General features: G+C 42.5%; 1 protein-coding gene across 13 annotated transcripts in view; it reads left to right on the top strand.

Annotated features, from left to right (window-relative positions):
- LOC143153680 (protein muscleblind) overlaps positions 1 to 22681 on the top strand; it is a 648624-nt gene that overhangs the window by 496568 nt on the left and 129375 nt on the right. Inside the window, exon 4 of one of the 13 annotated variants that reach the window (XM_076325124.1) lies at positions 18818 to 19323. The exons of the other annotated variants lie outside the window; for them this stretch is intronic. Within the exon in view, the coding sequence (XP_076181239.1) occupies positions 18818 to 18856 (39 nt within the window). The 3' untranslated portion in view covers positions 18857 to 19323. Of the gene's footprint in view, positions 1 to 18817; positions 19324 to 22681 lie in introns of those variants that run through there. 13 annotated transcript variants of the gene reach the window in all.

The raw sequence follows: 22681 nt of genomic DNA, 5'->3' as shown, positions 1-22681 counted from the left end.
TCGAACCGAGCGCTCCTTTGGAGGTCTACGAACGAGACCTTGTACGTGTTTCGAATGCGGGTGCACGTGCGTATTCGTTCGAGTTTAATCGACTCTTTCAACGGAGATCTTTAAACTTTTCTAACGGGGTGTTTCAAATGCGATCTAAGAACAAAGATTGATCGCGGTAGCAGTTGCGAGTCGTATTGGGTCAGACGGTTTACGATCAGTCAGACTTCCAGAGACCCGCGAACGAGCAAATATCGCTCGACGTTGTCTACGTTTCTTCTGTCGATAGTGTCGCGTTATTTGCAACCCTGGATCGATGTTTCGTTCTTCCTGCAATACGTCCTACATATGTATACAATTCGATATTGCGTCCCCAAGTGGTACAATACTTCGTTCTTGAAGTTCGAAATCCCTCTAACCGCTATTTCGCTCCCGCTCCTTTTAATTCGGTCCTCTCTTATTTCGATGCTCGAGTATTTTACACAAAAGCGATGTCTCTAACTTTATTTACAACGGATCCAAAAAGTATTTGTACACTATATTACGAGAAACTTCCCCTAACTTACAGGTCTGATTTTAATGAAAATTTGTGCGCATACGAAGCATCATTTTTTATCGACAAAAAGTGTTCTCGAGAGAACAAAATTAAGACTCGAAAATTCAACATTTTTTCATTATTTTGGTACAATTCTTTTGGGGGATTTTTTTTTTCACAGTTGAACGATAGAGCCCTAAACACCGAACATTTTTCGTAAGAAACTTTTTCTCGCATCTCGCATGATTACCAAGTTACAAAAAAAAATGAAAGTCGTTGCAAGCTCCTCGATCGTCCGAAATCGGCTGAAATCGGTCTTTACGGTGCTAGTTTCTCTTCGATTTTTCAAACACGACTTCGTAAAAGTGCGAAATGGAGCAAAACTTTTTATACGAAAAATGTTCAGCTCTTAGCTTTCAATCGTTCTGCTGCAAAAAGGACAAAAAAATGTCTTCTTCGAACAATAAACCATATATACTACAATCTGAAATATGCAGCACAATTTATAAATTTTATTCACCGTTTCGATGGAACGTTTTTCGATCGCGTTGGTACTCGACGACGCGTTTCTTTCGACGCTCGAGAAATTACCATCTTGATAGTTAAACATCGATCTCCGTCAAACAGCAAGCGGTGGAACTCTATGAAAAAATGGTTTCTAATTTCGTTCGTAGCTTCTCTCTCGATGTACTATAAATTCGCGAAACGTTTCAGCTTGTCCTTAATGGTATCGCGATGCAAATTCCCCAATTCGGTTTCGTTTTATAGAAATTGATTTCTATTTTCGCGTCGAAGACCGTTCGTTCGAGTTTCTTTTCCCCCGTAGAACGAAATTCATCGGGTAAGTCCGAGGACTCGTGTGATAAAAACGGTTCGAAAACCGCGGCTACTTGAAACGCGATCCGGTACGCGGGAGCATGTTTTCGATCGCGTCGCCGTCGCGTCGTGTCGGTGTTAGTGGGGCCGTAGACGTTCCGCGTCCATTCCCGGGCGACAAGCGGGCATCAGCTGAGCGGCGACGCCGCGACGCGCGTTCGATTATCTCGGCCGCGTTGCGCGCTGCCTCCCCGCGATTACGCCTCCCCTAGGAAATAATTTGCAGGTTGCCGTCTTACGGGCCTGACCTCGACCGGGTTTCTTTGTATTGGATCGCTGCGCTCGGTGTACACGTAACCGTGGAACGGAAGCGCACGCCAGTGGTGGAGAACAGCGTTGCAGGGCTGCACGGGAGAGAAAACCGCCGGCACGACGGCTTCCGCGACCCGGACCAGCCATCCTGGCGCCTAACGAGTCGTAGAAAACACGACAGCCCGTCCCGGCGAGCACCGAGCTGGCACGCGAGTTCTCGGGAACCCGACTTTCCATACAACGAACACCGATTCGACCGACGACTCGATCGGTATTTATCTCTCGGAAGTAATTAACTCGAAAAGTTCGGTGCAACGTGTCGCGTTCGATACTTCTCGAGAACGATGTTGCGTACGATTGATAACGGTATCTCGGCCGTTTAAGTCTAAGAGAAACAAAGTTTTTCATCGATATCTAACGTTTTCTTTTTATGGATGGTTTTTTTTTTTTTTTTTTTGAAACGCACAATTAACAATCGGATGCATTTTATTTTCGAGAGAGAAATCGAAATGGAAGTTATTCGAGCGGAATTCGGGATGGGATTCTAGGTAAGAGAAGTCGATTGGTGCGTAGGGAAAAAGGGCTTTTACTACATTTTTGTATTGGATTTTATTTATTGAATGTAAAAACCGAAATAAAGTTTAAAACTTTCGAGTAGGAAAACGAAACAGTAATAGAATGTTGCAAAAACAAAGGTAACCGAATTTATTCTTCTTTTCGACGAATTATTTTTAGCAGTTTTATCATTCGGACGTGTGGAAGTTGAAGAAAATGAAATCAATTTTCGTTGTCGTTTTGTAACCGTGTCGTTTGTAAGCTGGGTTTCTTTTCTTATTCGTGGGATATATATTTAAACGTACCTTCTGGTATTCGGTAACGTAAACCACCCCATTGACGCGCGAACCAATAATTTTTTGGTTATATAACGCGAAGACAGACGCGACAGCGCTCGGTGGAAATTTTCGGAACTACACGGAGGGTAGTTTCGTACTCGAAGGGTTAAGTACATCGGTGCGGAAGTTCGTGTTATTGTTATAAATTATGCAAATGCAGAAACTAACTTTTGCTTTCTATTCCCACCGGTGCCTTTTTCCCGGGTGGTGTATTCGTAAACCCACATAATTTGTACACAGGTTGTTACGACTAATTTGAAACATATTTACGGTTAAGAATATTACGCACGGTGTTTCGATTTCGTATCGTTTCGAAAAGATTGTTCGAGTCTAATCGTTATTTTGTGCTACTTTCGACTCGTTAAGACTTTATTAACGAATGGTAGTACCAACAGTGGCTCATTATTGCTACTTTACTTATCAATCTAGGTATGACGTATACGACACCGTAACCGATTCTTGTCTGGGAAAAGGTTGCTAACCCTCGTTACAACGATTCGATGAAACAATCGCTACGACGAATAGAACGTTAACGAGGGAACGTCACGAACCGTCGGACATGGATTTTGATGGAGCTTCGCATAAATATATTCGCTCGTTCGACCCAAGAACTATGCCATATTTCGTTCCTGTTATTATCCAACTTCAAGGAAGTCAAAATCGTTTCTTATACCGGAGCCATTCATTCGATTTATAACTATATAATTCTACGATTATAAAAACTCTTGAAAAATGATCCGAATAATACTTGTACCGTTTCTGGAGGTCTGTAATTTGGCAGGGAAAAAATGTTTCGAAAAGGAGAAGAGAAAATGTCGCGCGTTTCGCGTTTAATCGATTCGAACGTACGAAAGTTGAACTTATCGTTACCAGTACGTTACATCGGAAAATCGTTTTATACCGGTGCAAAATTCTCGATTAATTTCAATTAAAACGCGAGCACCGGTTCGGTCAGTGAAATAAAATAGAAAAACACAATGGCCGTGGATCTACGCTGAAATTCACCGTAACCGGTGGTAATTTTCCGCGACAAACGCGGCGCAGCTTTAAATCCTTAACTGATTTATTATTTCTGCCAGCGGCGGAGAGCTGCTGCCCGATTAAATTGATTTCGCCCATAGACTCTCGCGTTTCGGCTTTTTATTTCCCCGACGCTTTCCGATGCCGGTTTTATGCCCTCTCGCGCGATCCACGATCGTGCGCGCGAATAAAAGCTCGCCTCCAATTCCTACCGAAAACACCGCTGCGGCTTATCAATCCTATCGATGGCCAGTCCTTTCGGAATCACCATCGATTACGACCCATTAGATGGATACTGATCGATAGACATTTTAATAAATCAAAAATTGAAAGGAACGATCTCGAAAAGCATTTTTATCGGTGACGAAATTACGCATTCAAAATTCCAAAAGCTTCTCGTTGCGTCTCAATTCTAAATTTCTCCTACCTATTTTAGATATTTCTTTATTCCGTTAACTCGTGAACATTTAGTACGTGTATTCGTGCGTATCGAATTCGGTAGAATCGATCGAAATCGTTCGTTCAAACATCGTATACGAAGCGTATAATTAAATTATTGTTTCGAACCTTGACTGTTTTGAACCTTGACATTGTTCCGTTATCGTACGACGATAAGAAAATGCCCCAAATGCTTAAAAATTCCGAAAACTTCTCGGTGCGTCTAATTTATCAATTTCTCGTATTGTCGTAGATATTTCATCGTTCCGTTAACTCGTAAGCATTTACGTTTAATACATGCGTAGCGAATACTGTAAACTTGAAGGAAATCGTACGATTAAACGTGGCGTCTAAAACGTATAATTGAATTATTTTTGAAAAACTGGACGTTACATCGTTCCATTGTCCTATTATGATAAGAGATGGCCCCAAATGCCCAACGTGATGCTCCGCATCGGTGTCTCTGAATTATGATTCAGCAGACAGGGAATAGAATTTCATTATTCGACTTGCAATTAAATTGCAGTCTCGACCGTCTTCCTTTGATGCAATCCGGTTTGTACAGCGTTTGCCGCAATGTGTGCGCCCCGGTGTTCGTGTTCTATTAATGACAAGTATGTCAATAGGTGTTGAATTACTGTCGCCGTCTCGTAAATCCAGATGCAGTTTCAAAGACACAACGTGGAATAAATCCAATATATTACGTAACCTCGCCGCAGGAATATCCGATTCTAATTGTTGATATACCATCGATCTAAAAATCATCGAATCCTACGTGCCCCTCTGTTCGTACGAACGAATCGAGGTGACAAACAAACGAACGTTCATTACTCAATATCTTTATTCGGGTGGAAAATTGTTGCGGCAATATTTTAACGTTTCGCGTTCGTTTACGAGCGTTTATTCGTAGCTCGCTGCACCGACGCTTTCGATATTATTCGATTATGATGGCACAACAGATTTGCGATTTATTTATTTGTTCGCCGCGTACGAACGGAATATCTTCCAGTGTTAAAGATAATATCGTAAATACGGCCTGGGGACAATATTAGGTGGACGATCGTTCGAAATGGTTGCCATTCGAGTTCGATCGGAACGATACTACGGGCGTAAATTAAAATCTTATTTATCGCGTACCCTCGCGATGCGTAGAATAATAATATCAACGTTACTGTCTCGGTAAATTGTATTTAACCAACAAGGTAACAAATTGAACGCGGATAAAGTAAAATAGACGCGTTACAAAGAACATAATATACAATTAGGTATATTATAATTCTTAATTGATATTCGATATCGAGTAATATTACTGCACATCTATATATCATGGTTTTATTCGTTTCCCCGTGTAATTTTACTCGAAAAGAAAAATGATGAATTTTTTACCATTTACACACCACCGTCCTGGCCATCTCTTAGTATCGCATCGAACGTGTCGAAATGATATTTTACTGCACGACGAATAAATCATTGCACCTCCGAACGTAAAAATCGATCGCGTACCGTAATACTCTAACAACGTTGCAAATACACGCACCAGGATACTTCCCCTACCCGATACAGTGTACGGGATTTTTATGCACGAATTGTACACCTAAGTTTGGTAACTGTTCACGGAAGTCCTCCATTGGTTTTAGAATATTCACGCAGAAACGCGTAATTTCCATGGAATTAGAAGTAACGTACCTCTGTTCCCTCGCCCCCACGAGAATCGTAAATAGATAGATTTTATGGCGGGGAGGAGGGTTGGAGGGAGGAGAGGGACGCGGAGCGCAACTTTAATATGCGCAAGGGCCGGTCGCCTAATGTAATGATTATTAATCGCTTCGCTGACAATATTCACTGCACGCAAACGGGGCGGTTGCAGCTGCACCAGTTTTATTAGCGTCGGGTCGACAGTTTGGAAGGTCTCCCAACAAATATACGTCTTGGTATGCGAATAGTAATTGTTGTTTCAAAGTTGCCGCGGCGTCGACAAGCAGGACATAAGCTTCTCGGCTAATGCGGTCTGCCTTAGTTTATCCGCGCTAACTACGAATGTCGCAGGGGCGAACGTCATCGCTTTTAATGTCGTGCGAGTTTTGGGAACTGTTGTCCGTCGTCGACTGTCGGATCCCCACGAAACGTCGCGAATTTTTGTCGAACAAAGGACACTGGATAATACCGGTTCGATACGTAAATTGCAAAGACAGATTTATTATTCTCCAAGTGGACTCGAAACGTCGATGATGAATCAACCAAGGTGTCGAATCCGTGGAATATTTAACGGAGCAGAGAAAAACGATATTATATTCCCGCATCGAAAAGAGCAATGGAATTCGTGGTCGTATAATTAATGGTCGTTTATCGTCGAGAAGCGAGCTCCGAAATGTCCTTTTAAATCATCGTGTTTAAAATCGAGGATTTTTAATGTAGAATTATTTTTACAAAATTGTCTCACGCTTGACCAAAGGGATACTCGAAATATTGATTTACAGTCTTAATTATTTCTGTCTCGTTCTTTAAAAAATTATAACGTAGACCATCGGTTAAAAGTTCAGGGATCAAGTTACTTTTTATCGTATTTTATAAGCATAATTACCGTTAGGTGATTTCATTGGTTCTGTTATTTTAATCTCCGTCTAGAAATGAGCAGGATTAATTTAGTTTCCGTTCCCTGTTCGTGTACTCCGTTTTGTTTATAACGTCAAATGTAAGCGGTTAATCCTTCCGAAGCATGTATTCGGCGATTGGAAAATACCAACGTTGATGGAACATTTGCTAAGCGAACGTTGAGAGAATATTACTCGACGCACAATCGAAAGATTAATTCAAAGTCCAACGTAGAATATTTCGAGGAAAAAGCTATTGCAGATAATGTGAAGCAGAAAATTATTTTACAGCGTTGATTCGTAATGTGTATTCTTGACGAAATAAAGTAAGATATCTGAATCGTAAAAGTAATAAATTTCGATCGATATCCTTCAACGGACAATCGCATAAATTTGCGTAACGTTTCTTGTCCGCGATGATTCCACACTTTGACCGACGGTATACGTCGTTTTGTAGATGATAAATCACCCTCTACGCGTAATCGACATAATTTATGATCTAAATATTCGCAAATCGAAGGTCGTATCACGAATGACATCTATGTGTCTCTACGAGTCACGTCGATTTGTATTCGAACGACAGGTATTATTGGATAAAAATACATCTCATTCGGAGTACGATTAAGTAGACATTTAATACCATCGCTTCTTACAAACGTACAAAGTTACGCTTTCTTCGAGATGAATCTACGGTCGCCCATCGACGCGAGTTCGTGAAAATTTCCAAAACATTGTCTCCAAGTTCGCAAAGATGATCGATCCTCGGTGACGTCTCTGTGAAATCGATCGGATACACTGCGTCTATACAACCAACGTTTTACCGAACAAAATTCCGATTTTCGAACAAAGATACGAGACGAAAATAAAGCCGCGGACAGGTCGAGCGAGCATTCGGTCACGTTAATCGTACACCGTTCGGAATCATTCTTAAGTGAGATAAGTAGAAAAACGTGCGGGGACTTTCGAGTGCAACGTGACGATTCTTCAATTTTTCTCGTTACATCTCTCTCGTTTTCTGCTTCCCGCTCCTCGTCCTCCTCCTCCTCCTCTTTCTCGTTCTCGAGAAGCGAAGAAGGTGGTCGAGTATAAAAGTAAAAGAGGGCGGTCGAGGTGGGTGGAAAAGAATGAAACTAATTGCGACGCCGTCTACGAATGACTCTGTAACGACGACGACTCCTCCCCGTTCGAACTACGACGCGTCGTGACGTATTTTCGATGCTACGAAACTTTTTGTCCGCGAGATTATAACGATGGCACAGCAATCATCGCGACTGTACCTCCTTTGGCAGACATCTTCATTGTTACGTCGTGCCGGTGCGGTTCGGGGCTTCGTCCTCGGTCTTATTCTTGGACATATTTTGCGGGAGAAACGTTCGTTTAATGATACGACTGATTTCGTCGCGAGTAAACCCGGCTTCCTGTTTCTGGAGAACGTTCCGCTTCGAAGCGCATCTTTCCCGACCCGCGGGAGCTGGAACGCGACGAGATTCGATAATTCCCGCTTTCGAGGCGACAATTCTCGTCCGAGCGATCGAACCGTCCCCGCAGCTGTTTATTCTCGAACGTTTCTTCTTTTCTCGACGTTTCACGTTTTACAACGCTCTCCTTTATTCCGCGCGCCGAACGATTATCGAGTTCTCCGCGAATCGGTGGCTCGACGGATCTTTCTCGATGGTATTGCGCGTTCGCTTCGCCGGAAGAGTTCGTCGCATCCACTTGAGCTGCAACGTAAACTCAGACGGCGCTTATCCTTCTAAAATCGGTTTGTCTCGCTGTATCCGCGGAATACGCGGGTACGTGGATTCGTCAGCACGTGTATAAAACCGTAAGACGGATGAGAAACTCGTCCCCGCGTTCCGATCCGCTCGTCAAAGGGTCGAGGAACGTTGTCGCTCGACGAGGTGTATTCTCCGCTACCTTTGTTAATAAGTGATACCGTACGGTACATCTTTGCTGATATCTTTCGTAGAACTTATACTTTTAAAGTAACTAAGGTAAACTTAACCCCTTGTTGTATTTTGACGAATCTGACTCGTGACAACAATTTTGGAACGAACACGAATATCACGAGTCAGATTCGTGGGGCGAAGATCGGAAAATATATATTAAAAGTAGTGTAGCATTTCGCATTTCGGCTCGTATTGCAACTATTCTCGCGAATCTATTCTATCGGTTCAGCCTGTATTTCGAGGAGCTAACTGATAAGACAAGGGATGAAATATAACTCGTTCGACATCTTACTTAGCACGTGGTGAATACATTTCGCATCGCTCTGTCGACTGAATCGCAAAAGAGTCCTGTATGTGTACACGAGACACGCTTGTACAATTATTACTTATATCACAAGTTAATTGCTTATTACTCGAATACAGATATCTACTTATTCAACGACCTTCGACCGCGAACTCCGATATTTTTTAATCCCTCCTTCTTTGAAATTGTTCAATTGCCCCCGATCGCTCCCAAGCCGTGCGCAACTCGGATATCCCCGGCTATACGGCGTCTCTCGTCGGGATCTCGGTTAATTTATAACCATCTGGAGATCTGGCAGCTCGCTGCCACTGTACGCAAGAAACTGACCAATTCACGAGCAAGGGAAAGACGAGTTCGACGGCGGCGAATTCCGCACGATTTCGTAGCGCGTTCCCGTGACTGCCAAGTTATTCTTCTGGCTTCTTCTCTTCTACCTTCTATTTTTCTACTATTTTTTCCACCTCTTTTTTTCCTTTCCGTTATTTGTACACTGATCCGAGCCGAGATGTTGCAGCAGCAGCGTCGTCGGCGACAGCAGAAAATCTCAAATAAATCCTTTCGTAATTCCGCATCGCTCCTTTCAGCCAGTCCGGATTTCCACTACCCGCTTTTATGCCACCTCCGCGCCCTTCGAAATCTCTCTCTCTCTCTCTCTCTCTCTCTCTCTCTCTCTTTTTCTCTCTTGCTCTCTCTACCCCGTTATCCAGTTGCTCTTCTCCCTATCTTCGTCCTCTCGCTACCGGTCCGTATTCTCTCTCAACCTCCCCTTTCTCTCCCCTCTCTCGCTCTCTCTTGATCTCTACATCTCCATTTCTCTCTCTCTCTCTCTCTCTCTCTCTCTGCTCTCCCTCCTCTTGCGATCTTTGTCCACGTATACTCGGCCGGTGTACGCCGCTCGTTCTCGTTTCGTTCACTTTTTCCGTACGACCGTCAATAGCGACTTCCTCCCTGGCATTCACGGCCGCCGTCATTACGATATCTCCGGCCGACGACGAAGCATTCGAAACAAGGTTCGTCCCGGTCGTTTTAAAACAATTTTCGCTGCGACCAAGTGCTCCCGTCGGAATTGGATATTGTGAGGTCCTTGCGGAGACTCCCGGCCTCGGTTGCTGGTGAAAAAAGAGTTGAAAAAACACATCGACGCACACGTACACGTACACATAGAAAAAAGAACGACGCGTTTATACCGCGAAATGCCCCACCTCCGACCATCCTCCCGGTTTCGTTCGGGGGGGACGACCGAATTTCTGGGTTAGATCCTCGGTTTCGACCTCCCGCCTCCCCCTGCATTCTCCCCTCTGTAGCTGAAAACGATAAATTCGGTTGCGCGGTTCGACGAGTGGATCCGGAAATGAATATGTTTACGCGAAAGAAATTAAAAAGGACGACGAAACAGCGACACAATTTGGAACAGTCGGGGAGGGTCTTCGTTTGCGCGTGCGCGCGCGCGCGCTTCTGTTTTTCCATTTTTTTTTTTTTTTTCTTTTCTTTCGTTCCGTCAGGAAATGTACACGGAGGCGCACGTGTAAGTGCACTCGAGGAACAAGCGTCTACGTTATTTCGTCGTTGAAGCAGCGACGTTATCGAGGCAGGTCGGTTTCAATTGGTCGCGAGCGCTGGTGTCTATTGATACGGGTATTTCTGCTTCTTACGGGGTGTAACGGGGTATCTCTATTCGGTAAGCAGCCCCGAAGGAAACGTGGATTTTTTTTCTCTTCTTCTTCTTCCTCTTCTTCTTCTTCCTCTTCTTCTTCTTCTTCTTCTTCTTCTTCTTCTTCTTCTTCTTCTTCTCCTCCTTTCCGCGAGAGAGAAAAGCCGTGTTTCTAGGCTCGCGTTCTGTCACTTCTATCCGGCTTACGTTAAGCCAGTTTTTATGCTAGCCCTTATTCGAGGCTTATCGTGACAAGATGAATGCAATATGATATCAAAAGAGGAAGGAATTCCATAACGGAGTACACACAGTCCTCTTCAAAGGACGCCACTTCGCTCTCGCGACGCTCGCTTATTCACTTCTTCGCGAATTTTATTGAAATCCCCCTCGAGACCGTGCGTGTATGTTTAAAGCGGAATTGCATGAATTCGATATCGAGTCGTCGATACGGTCCAAGGCGAAGTCACGATTAAATTCACTACGGCTCGTTTCGCTCGGTGACGCGGCTCCGAAGACGTTCTCGTTTCTCGAAAATGTCATACGTCGATGATATTTTAGTACAAGACCGGCTGAAATACGCTTCGGTAATTGGGATGAAAGCCCGTGAGAAATGTATTCGTCTTACCACGTACCACGAAATGCACGTCGTATCGGTGAAATTTTTACCAACGTTTTCGAACATTCGTCTTTGATCGTCTTTGATTACGAAACTGGTACGAAATAGTAGCCCGAAATTACGAAACGAACATTAGATCGAATTGTGCAACGTTCGACCGAAGGGAATTATTGTTGAAAAATTATTAAACTCACTTACGCCCAACAGTTCTATTTCGATAATATTGCACGATCGGCGCGAGATGTAAAATTAAAGCGCAAAGTAATAATTTAAGCCAATTAACAAAGTGCTTCGGGGGATTAGCAATCAAAGGTTAAAATGTAAAATGTACGCAACGTGGCGAAGTCCTATTACGAATAATATTTACCCTCTCGTAGTGAACAACGTTATTTACATTTACAGTCGGTAATAGATGAAACACCGTTTCTTTAATATACTGATTCTATTTAATTCGATTCACCGAACTCGTATATCGCGATGAACTTCTGAAAATATCGAACGCTCGACCGGCTCGATTAATTCTTGTTTCAATTATTTCGAGCGATGTACAAGAGTCCATGAATCGGATAATGTATACACAACGAAGTTTATTAACGAACTCGATTACTCCTGCTCGCACTTTTATTGCTTTTCGTGAGTCACGCTGGATCTCACGGATCTTCAGTCGACCCCTGTTCAACTGCAATCTGCGCCAAAACTCTGCGTAAAGTCGTTTGAGCGGATGATCCTCCAATTATTTTGAGCCGGTTATTCCTCTCAACCCCTTTGGAATTGGATTTTAAACGCGGTTTTTCGTCGGGTGTCGCTCACTGATCATTTTCTTTGAAACAGTTTGCGCGGTGTAAAAATATATATGGGGAAAAACCGGTGCGTACTTCAAATTCTTTCGAAAGCGAGAGTTACCGTACACGTAACGCGTATATATCTGGGAATATACAGGGTGTTTCAAAATATGTGGGCATAATTTTAGAGGCAAATTCGGCATACCAAAATCGGAACAAAAATTCTTCAAAACGTATGCTCGATACGACCTTTCTTGAGTTCTTTCTCATAGTTTTTCTCGAGTTCTTTCTTGAGCTCTTTCTTAAGTTTTTCTTAAGCTCTTTCTTGAGTTCTTTCCCAAGCTACGAACTCTTTCTTGAATTCCTTCTTAAGCTACGAGCTCTTTCTTCAGTTCCTTCTCAATCTACGAGTTCTTTTTTGAGTTCTTTCCCAAGCTACGAGTTCTTTCTTGTGTTCTTTCTTAAGCTACGAGCTCTTGAGTTCTTTTTTTTAAGTTTTTCCTCGAAATCTTTCTTAAAGTCTTTTTCGAGTTGTTTTTTAAACTTTTCCTCGAGTTCTTTCTTGAGCTTTTCTTACACCGAGACATTCCATCCGAGTATGCGAGAGATTTATCAGCTAATCCAATCGACACCTGATACTTCCAAATAGACGAGAAAATCTACGGATGAGATATTTACGAACGTTTCATTTGAACCAAAGCTGTCCATTTCGAACAATTTCCGTGAAGTTGGTCGAACAACCGATACGATACAAAATCCCCTGTAATTCGAAACCGAGATTACATTTCATATACGTTTATACGAACTTTCTTCCTAACTTCGGCATGTTGAATTCGCCTCTAAAATTGTACCCACAGATTTTGAATCACCCCGTAAGTTACAAGTCACAGAATTACCGACACTAAAATATCGTCTACGCGTACGTCGTCATTGGCTACAAAAGGGTCGACGTGTAAACGAATACTCGCAATCGATAAGCAGGAAACTTTTCACCGAGTCGTTTATCCGAATTCTCCACCGATTCCGTAAAGCTGCGCGGACACGAATAAGACCGACCCGCCTCGATTCTCCGAATGTTTGATCAACCTCGACATAATGAACTGCAATTTCGTTGAACGTAGCCGACCATACTTTCGAATTATCCGAGACAGCGACTTAATTAAGAGACTGGAAAAGACTGCCCTATAACCTTCGAGCACAATGGTCACGTCATGTCTGAACGATAGGGAGGCATCGATCGGCGAAAGAAAGCGGTGGGTGTACGAAGGGTGAACGTCGAGGTTCTTTGCCTCGTAAGAGTCGTCGAACACGAGAAAATTTCTGATCCAGTTTCACGGACGATTAGGTCATTTTCATCGTGCCCCGTATTACTCGACTCGTCGTTAATAGTACGGGCTGGGCCGCGGTGCTCCAGGAATTGACGTAAGCTGTAAATTATTAATCCCTGATGACCCTGCTGTTTCGAAACAATGTACCAGCGATCGGTACTAATAATTCAACCGTGTCCCGCGCGAATATATCGCTTATCGTTATATTCGCGATCACCTCCACCCGGTACTTTACAACGTTGCGTATTTTTTCAATGTACAGGACTTCACCTCCAGTAATTTTAGAACACGGATCGGAGGATCCAATGCTCCAAGTTTTACGAGATTCTTCGGTCTGGAACCACCCGAGGTTTTCGTAAGATGAAGCTTCTCGAAGCTTCGACGTTTCGTAAAAATATCAGTTGCCTGCCTTCATTAGAGATTTCTGAGAACACGCAATATTGGTGTCCGTGTTCGTGGCACGGCTCATCGAACGTCGACTACATTTTGTAATTGATCGTCTGTAAACAACGCTGGGTAGCTAGGGGCGACTTTGTCGATGTCGGAACTTTTCGTGTTTCGAAGAATTTGTTTCACTTGGATCGCCAAAGGAACGGAAAACTATTCGTTGAATTGTGTACCGAGCTGTAGAAAAACAAGTCAACTCAAAACTATTAAATTATCGGATTGCGTAGTCACTGTGTAGGCAATATGTTAAATTACTGTCGGAAAAAGCGACAGGATTTTTTTTAAATATTTTTCGCTAGATGGTAAATATAATATATGGAGGAAACGAATAAGTTGAATTTAAAAGTTTCGCGATATCTCGTTGCCACGAGCGATCGAAATAGCAAATAATATAACGTTTCGTAAGTATCGTGCAGAGAACTTTCGGTTGAAATACCAGCTACTGACAAACTATAATATCGCATTCTTTCGTCTCAATTACAGTAGAAATTACATTCTTCGAGTCGCGTTGCAAATTCGTTCATTCCTCGAACCTCGATGTTTGCGCAAACAGAGATCGATAATTATAATTTCTTTATTAACGAGCAAGGAACACCATTGGTACACAATATTGTTACAACTTTAGCAACAAGATCTCGTCGAACTACTTAAAAGCGGAGATGACGAAGACGAAAAGAAAGAAGAAAAGTCTAAAAATGTTATCGCTTAGACGAAACGGAATATCCGTATTTCATCGGTCGAGAACAGTTCGGTGGCCGTGTCGAAAACGGAATATGTTCCCCTACGGACGTAAACCCAGCCACGTGTTCTTTAACGCGAGCACCTCGACACCATTTTCAAATAACATTCAGCGCTGTCCAAATGCACGAATCCGTGGATCGAAGGTGCTATTCGGTATTCGTTGAATGTTCGCGTGCTTTGATGTGCGGTCGTATACCGACAACGAACGGGAAATAATCGAAGTTCGGGAAATACCGAACATTCACCGTCAAGCATCCATCCACACTACTGGGTATTTGTCGAATGACAAACATTCGTTATTCTGGATTCAGTGAATACCGAATGTGTAGAGCCGCCTTAATGCGAGGCTCGTTCGCCGTTGCTCTGTCTCTCTCGCTCTCGCTCTCGCTCTCGTGCATCCTATTGCATCCTCCTCGTCGCACGAGGCTGAGCTTCGGCTCCGGATAAAAATCGCTCCATAACCCGGTTTCGAGCAAATCGGTGGTCCCTATTTTCTCTCGAAGCGGGAATTACCGCATTTCGTCCATACGTGATTCTTCGGATTCCATGGATCGAACGGACGATAAAACGTGGCTCGTGGTTTGATTCGAATTATACATTTTACGTCGCGAAACAACGATCGTCTTAGAAAAGAAACGGTATCTCGCGAAACGACGAAGTAGAATTTACTCGCGCGTCTTTCATTTTTTAATATCAAACCAGCGTTGTTTCGCGTTTATAGGGAATGGACGACGAACAAATTTTATTCGTCGTTTTGCAGGGTGGGTAGTTTTTAATACAGTTTCTCGTATCGTGGATAATTTAAATATGCATAAAGAGAAAAGACGAATTGATTTCGGTCACAGACAGTCTAGAGAAGAATGGACGTACAAGTACTGTTCTATTGAATTTAAAACTAAATTTGTATGTATGATATGCCGTGATTCGATTGCTCCGGCCAAAGAATATTATATTCTTTTATATCGTCCACCGCTCGAGTCGACGGAACGCTCGTGCTGAATAAACATAAACAGTGGTGGGGATGTTTTCGCTTCGGTTATCCGTAGAAACGATCGTTTCGCTTGTTCGGAGAATTCCGTGTTGAAATTCTTTGCAAAAACGTCTATGACGAGAGTCGATTCGGTTCTCGGTGACATTTAAATTGCGATACGTACGAAGTATTATAGTTACATCGCGTGATAGATCGGACGGTGTCGCTATCAAAATTACCATTTTCGCGAACCAGTGAGCGCAGTGTTCTTCTCGACTGTAATTAATTTCGATGTAGGTGTAACGTCGTATTTAATTGTCCCTGCTTTGGATACTCGCCCAACTCGTTTCGTCCTTGACGATGTTTCTACCAGGTTTTGTTACTCGAAGTCGCGAATGGCTGTTCACATTCCGATCGATCGTTCGAGAGTAATTATTTCGAACGGAACGAAGCGTTCGCAGTAACGACGAGAGTTCATTTCTGAAATTTATAGTGGAAAATTGGTATAGGTCTGGTACGAGTACGTATCCAAAATAACGTGATCGAAGAAATCTATATTTTTCGCTTACGTGAGACAAGACTGTGGAGTTGATCGAATTCTTTATTACGACGAGTTTTCTTCGGGTATAATAATCCTTGAAAGATCATTAAAGAACGACGTAACGTTGAAAAAGTGTCGAGAGAATAGTAGAAAATTATAAAAATGAAACAACTAACGCGAATCGTTCGTTGGGAATACTTTGAGACATTACGATTCTAACAAGGTTCGAAATAATGATTATGAAATCAAGGATACGGGAAAACAAAAAACAGCACCTCTGTAAAATAAATAAATACCAAATTTTTCCAGCAGGACGCACCGACAACTCTCCGATTGAAACATTGTTGTTTACACGGTCGTTCTTTCGCGCGTGTTAATTCTCGATAGTTCTAATTGACCTCTGACGATTTTTCTTGCCACCGAGTTCGTCAGGTTTTTTTTCCCCCGTGCCCTGTGATGTTCGATCCGGGGGGGGTCTCCGAAAAAATTCAGGAGCCACCGTACGTTGAAAAATTGACGAAACTGCAGACAAACCGGCCGATCTAAAATTTATCCCTTCGCACGAACGCACGTACACGGACGCGCGGAAAGGTCAATGAGAACGTTCCGCCGACCCGGGCCGGGAAAATAACAAATTCATTTCGAAAGCACCATAAACGATTCCCGGTTCAGCCATCCACGAAGGGTGGAGGGGGGGGGGGGGGCGGCCGAAGCTTCCTTAATTTATTAAAACGTCGCAGACGCGAAATTCGAACGAAGCTCGCTGCTTCCGTACGATCTTCCGCTACGGTCTGTTCCGTGTCTCGAAATCCTTCCCCCTGCCCGTACTCTCTCCCGTGGTCTCTTACTCTCTCCGTCTTCGGTACGGTGTAAAATTTTCAAGAGCTCTTGCGCGAGCGAAAAGCGTACCCCGGTGGCTGCACGGAGCCTCGCGTCTACCATTTACACACGTTTCCCCGTGTGTAAACGTGTAACCGGCGCGTAAAACGATCCTGGTGGTCGGGCCAGAGAGAGAGAGAGAGAGAGAGAGAGAGAGAGAGAGAGAGAGAGAGAGAGAGAGAGAGAGAGAGAGAGAGAGAGAGAGAGAGAGAGAGGGAGGGTAGGGTTGGCAGGGGATACGTGGAATAAGAATCTAAAAAGACCGAGGCGAAGACTCGACGACGAAACGACTCCCGCGGGCTTTCTCCAATCAGCCAAACTCGGTCCGCCGCGGCGCTATCCGGCTAAAATGCACTCCGACTCCGCGTATTTCTGACGTAACGCGTGGCCTTCCACCTCCTTCCAACCATCGTCCAACCGTCCCTCTCGTACACGTGCAAACTCGTTAATGTACACCGCCACCAAAACACCCTCCGCCGCCGCGTTTCCGGGAAACTCCGGCTAGACCAGCCAGCGGCGAACAACTTTTATACGCTCGTATGGATTCCATTAGTAATCTTTATGCGATCTGTTAACGCGCCGTGAAAAAGAGGAAAAGTCCCCGGAGAGTCTTTCCGTTTGGCACGTTTCGCCGTTCCCGCTTTTATACAATTTTCCAACGGTCTTGCGTTACGCGTCGGGCGGACACTCGACTCGTTCTCGAAACGAGGCGAGAGAACGACGAATGGACGCTATCGTTTCGAGAGCACTCGCTACCGCCGCACCGTTAAGAACCAAAACCCGGGTATATCGATACCGACAACCCTCTACGCACCCGCGACCGTTTCCTGCGCGTCGAATTTCGATTAACGCGCACACTAGTCGGATCGTTCGATGAACTAAGGTGAAAAAATTGAATATTTCCAACTACCGTGATACTATTGCCGAGATTTGCGGAGAGTCTGTATTCATTGAATACGATAAGATTTTTCCTAAAATTTTTCCATTTTCATAATATACTTGCTACCATATTGGGTATAAAATAGGTGCGAATGTAGGTGGACGAAAGTAAAAAATCAAATATTTGGAACTATCGTGAAACTATTGCCAAAGTTTGTGAAGAGTCTGTAGGATTCGGATGTAACAAATTACTCGAATCTTGAAAATTTCTTTACGGCGCGAAACAATGCTAGTTACCGAACTAATTTACATCGAGCGTTTAATATAGACACAGAGTACAACGACGCCTCGGTTATCGATAAGATTCCTCAGATTTGCGATCAAGAGTTATGTTTACGTATTGCGCGTAATGTTTTTGCACAGAGTGTGTACAAGTTGTGATTCTGCGTGTGAAAATAAATCGAAAAAAGAAACAATACTTTTTCATCGGAGAATCCATTCTTGAAAAAATAGAGTTTGGAAATCTTTCGAGTACGTGCGCACCGTCGTTCCAATTTAATATTTCCTTTCGCTTACACTTTCGCATTTATTGCCTTCTGTAACGATCGCATTTTGTCTCGATCCGTACGACTTATTTCTTCTAATTTTAGTTCGCTTCTATCGGGCAAACTATGCGACAGTCCATGACTCATTGATAAGGAGAGCAAGAATAATTACGCGTCGACAAACGCGACACTTTCAACGATTAATTCGATAATGGAATGTAATTAATAACGATAATAAATGTATGATTCGTATACTAAGATTTCTTATTTATCGGTGCACGGTTAAACCTTGGGAGAGTTCAGTGCACGCGTACTCGAAAGAATTTTCAAATTCGATTTTAGGACTCGAAAACTAGACCCTCGACGAAGAAATATTATTCCTTTTTTTCGACTTGTTATCTCACGATTGTACCACCTGTCCGGTTATAATTTAAAATATATCGACACCTTTAGAAGAGTTTATAAAATGTGTGAATTATAGATGCGTTTAACCGATACACGTTACCTCTCCGAAAACACAGTTTAAATATTTGAACGTACTTATCGATGCAAACATCACGTACTCATACCCGTGTTTATTTTTTTGTTACAGGTAAGCGATCGAATGCACAATTTTTCTGCTCGAAGGTGAGAAATCGGCAATTGCCCGCGTGTAACGCGGATCGAGGATAATTAAAACAAGGTAACGAAGGGCGCTCATAAGAAATTCAGAACTGAAACACAGTAATTAACGGATTATCGACCGTTTCACCCGCAATTGTGGACGTTCCAGTTAAATACAAATATCCAACCGATCCGTAATGCATCTCATATAATATCTCCGCGAGTAATTAGTAATAACACGCTAGATTATTCGCCAGGTAAACACATATTTAATCGCACTGCATTCACGACGTATTGTAACGACCATTTCGGATTCATCGTGCTTAAATTACTACTCGAATCGCGATTCCCATGTCACTTCGAAGCAACGATCGTTATACGTTCGTTCGAGCGCTAATGGAACAAAAGTGATAGTCAACAGCTGCATTTTTTCAACAACTTGGACGACATTATGTAACATCTTATCTGAAATCGTTGTTGCACAATTTTTGCCATCGTTCAGTGGAAATCGAATCGTTCTTTAATTCGCGACCAGTTGGTTAATATTTATGACGCTTTGCAAAGCTATCGCGCGCGCGCGCGCGCAGCATTATTCTCCTCAGGGACGAATTATTTTCTTTAAAGTAATCAGAAATTGAAGCTGACGTTGACTTGTGATATTTACCCATCTCGCAACAATCGTTGTATCGTCGACAAATTTAATTAAAAAGAATATATATATATATAGTCGCGATTTTAATGGCTGTTCTCTTGTTACAATATTTAAAATAACTTGAAAATGTACATGTGTGACTCTCCTTGAAGAAGTTTGAACAGGAAAAATGCAGGAGAGCGAGCGACGTTAATTTTGCGTATTTGTGTTTCCAAAGTCAATATTTAGCATAGCAGAGACTCGGAGAAATATATTCTTAGTTTTGTAAAAATGTATTTTACTGTGTTGCGTTCGACAATTTTGTCTAAATAAGTCAAAAACCGAGTAAAGATTTAACTAGATCTCTGTACGACCATGTAAGTACCACTTGTTTGTTTATGGGCGATTGATCACTCGTTTTCGCAAAGAAATGTGCTTACGTGTAAAAATTTTGAGGTGTTCGCGACAAATATTGGTTAGCGTCGATGGTTCTGAATGAGAGGAACGAAAAACATGGTAAAATTCAATCTGAAATATTCAGAATGTAATATTTGTATTGGAAAAAGTGTACGAACAATTCTAAAAACATTCGTAATTCCCCTGAAAGAAAAATAGATAAAATTTTTGACGTTTGTTCACGCGTGGTGTAAAAATGATCTTGACAACGTGTAACGAACAAAATTATTACGCGTCACGAATACGCTGTTCTCGTTCTGTGTCGCGAGTATTACCATCGAACGAAGATTAATCGTGTGGAATATGAGAAGTGTAAACTGTGTATGAAGTAATGAACAAATATTTAAACGTACCAATGAATATATGCTTCAATAAAATAACAGTAAATTACAGAAAGTGCTCAATCATCGATCACACGGTTTATACTCAATTGCTGTTTTCTAAATTGCTCACTTTCACCCATTTGTTGCAAAACACGCGTACGTACCATGGTATCGTTAAAGTACGAAACAGTATACCTTTGAATCTATTGCAAAAGTTGTAATTTAAAAGCAGGAATAATTACTGTATTCGAAAAAAAAGCCCATTGTTTCGTAATATGCCACGACAATTGTCATCGAATCAAAGTCTAGTAACCAGTACTACTCAAATTGAATCGAATGTTTCAAAACTACTATTACAAATTTATCAGAGTCGTATACGTATAGTTTAAAAAATCTTTTTCAACATTCACTATGGAACCCATTGTTTTATTACGAAACAATGATCTTCTTTTCGAATACAGCGATCATTCCTGTTTTCAAATTACAACTTTTGCAATAGATTCGAAAGATTCATAGTTTGGAGCATTCTTTCACCAACTGTATTGTATTTAATTTTTAGAAAGATATTAGAAATATGTAAAAGTTTCTTTGGAGAAAAATTTCCCTTACATTTTACCACTCGGTTTCTCTCGATTAGAGTATAATTTTCGAACAGCCTTTGGTTGCTCCGGACTTTTCCATAGAAGTTTCCAAAATTCTTAGACGTTAGGTGTTTCGCCTATTACGTCCATCCAATTTGTCCACAGTTTCATCGAAGTGGAGTCTCCAGCTCGAGAAGGCTGTTGCACACTTTAAGAATACTTTCGTTTCTAAATATGCATTGCACAGCTTCGAAGTGGGTTTTTGGATCGTTATCTCGATGCGTAATGAATCCTTGTAAACCATTAATCGTAACCATGGCGAGATTGCACGTTCTTACGAGATCCGTTCGTATTCCTCTTTCTTCGGAATACCATCGAGTCTGATCAAGTCTCCTACCCCTTGTGCTCTAAAATATCCCTATACCGTTACCAAACTGTCTGCTCGCTTCATTGTCGGTAGGAAGCAATCTGGAAGTATCTTTTCTTCGGCAGAACGTTGAACATAAACCCGACGGTTCCTTCCAGAAGCATGAAATTTAGACTCGTTAGCCCAAAGAATTCCATTCTATTCATCCAACGACCACTGCTCGCGTAGTTTATCTCACTGCGAACGTCCCGATCGATTTTCTTTTCTACCGGTTTTTTCCTCGACAATTCTAACATAATTATCTACTTCCATTGAACGTTTTTATATTGTTCCGACGCTAACTGGAGTTTCACGACTTTCATTAATATCCGGCTCAATTTGCAATGCAAATTAAACGTCTATCGCGTTTGCTCAAGATTTCTATGTATCGATCCGCTCGATTACTGGTCGCTCTTGGTCTAGCTAATCTCTTTCTATCGGTTGCGTATATCAAATGTATAAAATATTTCCAATCGCGAAACATGTTCCTCGCATGGAGTAAATACACCACTATTTCGACGCCTAATTGTTCGAGGTCGTTCGTTTCTATTCTTGTGAATTCCTAACAATCTCTTAATACGAACCGTTGCTTAACAACGAAAGTCTTCCGTCACTTGGTTCCAAAATATTGTAAAAATAAAAACAACGACAAATTGCTAGAAGAGACACGTTAAAGAACACGGTCGAGCTCGGTACTTCTCTTTTTAAATACGGTACGCGATCTCTTTGCGACTTGCTAAAGAATTTCAACGATACGATCGAAATTTTCATTTCGAATTCTAGTAACGCGTTTTCGATACGCGAGGGAAAAATCTCCAATGAACAAACCGAAACGAAAAACTTGGTTTCTTCGAGGAGTGCAGATACGAACTTCGACGACGTACGTGACAACGCTTCGGCGGCCTCGTTGTTAACTTACGTAACGCGTTCACGGTTTACAACGGTAGCGTTTAAATAGTTATTCAACCGGCCCCTCTATTTTTCCATTCCCGATGCTGTTAAAACTATTACCTCGACGACACGTTCGCGCAACCGTGTTCAATTTTCCGCTCGACGATTCTTATGTTTCTAATACATAATACCACGCGGATTCCGTTAAGCGCGGTAATAATCTCTGCTTACATCGTAATCTAGCAAGATTACAAACACTCGACACCGAAGGTCGGGGTTAAGTCTTTGCACACGCGAGAACCCGTAGAAAATTTTACGGGGAACGTAACCGACTCCTCGGTTTCGTCGTTTGTCCCGTAGCACCGCAATGGCGACGTCGTCCTCGAGTTAGTCATTTATAGAATGCCGTACACCGAGAACGGTTCCCTACCTTCCCCTCCGTCGTTCGCGTGTAATACGCTTCACGCACGGCTATGTGATTACAACGGGATTGAATTTAAAGGAGGATCCAACGAGTCGAATGCAGCTTCGGTCCACGGAGCAACGTGAATCGATCGGTTGGCTC

The sequence above is a fragment of the Ptiloglossa arizonensis genome, chromosome 13 (genome assembly GCF_051014685.1).
Source record: "Ptiloglossa arizonensis isolate GNS036 chromosome 13, iyPtiAriz1_principal, whole genome shotgun sequence".
NCBI classification, from domain to species: domain Eukaryota; kingdom Metazoa; phylum Arthropoda; class Insecta; order Hymenoptera; family Colletidae; genus Ptiloglossa; species Ptiloglossa arizonensis.
This window is presented reverse-complemented; position numbering and strand designations above follow the sequence as displayed.